Source organism: Bison bison, unplaced genomic scaffold, assembly GCF_000754665.1.
Source record: "Bison bison bison isolate TAMUID 2011002044 unplaced genomic scaffold, Bison_UMD1.0 scf7180017864321, whole genome shotgun sequence".
Taxonomy (NCBI): Eukaryota; Metazoa; Chordata; class Mammalia; order Artiodactyla; family Bovidae; genus Bison; species Bison bison.
In genome coordinates, this window is record NW_011494893.1 from 837939 (window position 1) to 839664 (window position 1726).

The 1726-nt window shown below is 63.6% G+C and overlaps 1 protein-coding gene across 1 annotated transcript in view; it reads left to right on the forward strand.

Moving 5' to 3' along the window:
• The window catches only part of FOXC1 (forkhead box C1), a 9920-nt gene that overhangs the window by 3016 nt on the left and 5178 nt on the right, over positions 1-1726 (forward strand). Inside the window, exons 8-9 of the mRNA XM_010853013.1 lie at positions 766-802; positions 1531-1702. Coding sequence (XP_010851315.1) covers positions 766-802; positions 1531-1702 — 209 coding nt within the window. The remainder of the gene's footprint in view (positions 1-765; positions 803-1530; positions 1703-1726) is intronic.

Below are 1726 nucleotides of genomic sequence, written 5' to 3' on the forward strand. Positions count from 1 at the left end.
ATTCTTTTCTGGGCCGGGGATCCCTGCCCCCTCCCGGATCCCTATTCCCTTTATCACGACATGAAAAGAAGCTGCCCTCCCCAGTTCCCGGTGCCCAGCAGGGGGTCACCCCTCCCCCTCTTCCTGCGGTGTCACCAGGTCCCAGTTGGGCATTTCCTGCAGGGCCCGCCCCCTCTCCCTTCCTCACGGAGTCCTGTTTTGGGGAAGGCTGTGACGCCCCTCCCCAGAGCTAAGACCCCCTCGAGGGGCCCAGGAATTGTGAAGCCCCCACCCTCCGCGCCGGCGGGTCAGGGAAGGGATGGGGCCAGGAAGGTCAGCGACCATCCGAGGAAACACATCCATTACCGCTGTCGCCCTCGGACCTGCAGGTCGCAGCCGCGAGGTGTCAGAAAAACAGCGAAGGTTTCCTGCGAAGGCATTTCTGCCAGTTAAGGTCGTGGGGACAGTGAACCATGCAGGGGGCATCAGAAACCCTGACCGAAAATAAAAAGCTTCACCCCATTCCCTGAAGACTTCGTTTCTGTGCCTTCGTGTCCACATACCACCACCACTGACAATAGTAACAGAAGTCAAGTACTTGAAATACAATCAAGCCGTTTTGTGGAGGTTTGCTTCCGAGGAAGCTTATAAAACACAAACGCAAATATCTTTTCCTGGCGAATATCCAGAGCGGGACCAGGGAAAGTTGATCTTCGTAAACTGCACCCTCCTTTATCCCCCGCGCGTCAGAAACTCATTTCACAACGGCCACTTTCATCCCCGAAGCGGCCCAGCAAGGCCGGCTGTCGGATTTGCAGTTTACGTAAGGACCTCTTTCCACCTCTCGGGCCTCGGAGCCGGGAGCAGAGAGGCCGCGCGGGCCGGGCAGTGCGCACCACGTCTCCCGCGCGAGCCGCGGGCCCCCGCGCGGGGAAACCGGCGAGTCTGCATGGCCGCGTTGGTGCCCGCGCACCGCGAGCCGTGGAAACGCAGTTTAAAGGCCGAAGTCGCCAGAGGCCGAGGCATTCGGGGCGACCGCTGACTTCCTCGGCCTCCAGGCTGCTCTGAAACCGGGGCGCCTACAAGGCCTCGGTCAAGGCAGCGGATTCCGGCGGGACGCGGGAGGGTGCTGGACACCAACCCACTGTTCGCTGCTCCTCCCTCCCCACGGGGTGTTCAGGAGCACCGAGCCTCTGCCCGTAACTCAGGGTTTCGAGGCGGCAGAGACGCGGCCCGGGGGGTGCCCGGGAAGCAGGCCTGAGCGGCCCAGGAGCTCTGCAGGCCGCGCGGCGCTGGGAGCCGGGCTTCGGGGAGGTGCCGCCGGCTCGGGAGGAGCAGATACCCCCGTTTCTCCACGTCAGGGTCCACTCGGAAAGCCAACAGTTTAACACCGCACAGGCCGGCGCCCTGATACTGAGCGCAGCTGTGGCTGGGGTTTGTGGAGGAAGCCAGACTCGAGCCGGGAAGCCAAAGGGCTCCCAACACATCCTGGCAGTTCCAGACTGTCCGGAACCGGGGTGGAGGTGTGAGGGGCGCCCTGCGGCTCTTCAGAGCCCCCGAGGCGCGTAGTTCCTCAGGAGAGGGCCCGGAGGGCCGCTCCATGTTGGCCGAAGTGCAGAAAGCCCCGCAGGCCCGGAGGCCGGCTCCTTTCTGCCCTCCATCCCAGACCCCAGAAGACGCAAGCCGCAAGTCTAGGGTCCCCCGGACCTCGAAGGCCCTGCAGGTGCGATTCTGAACGCTCCCCCCC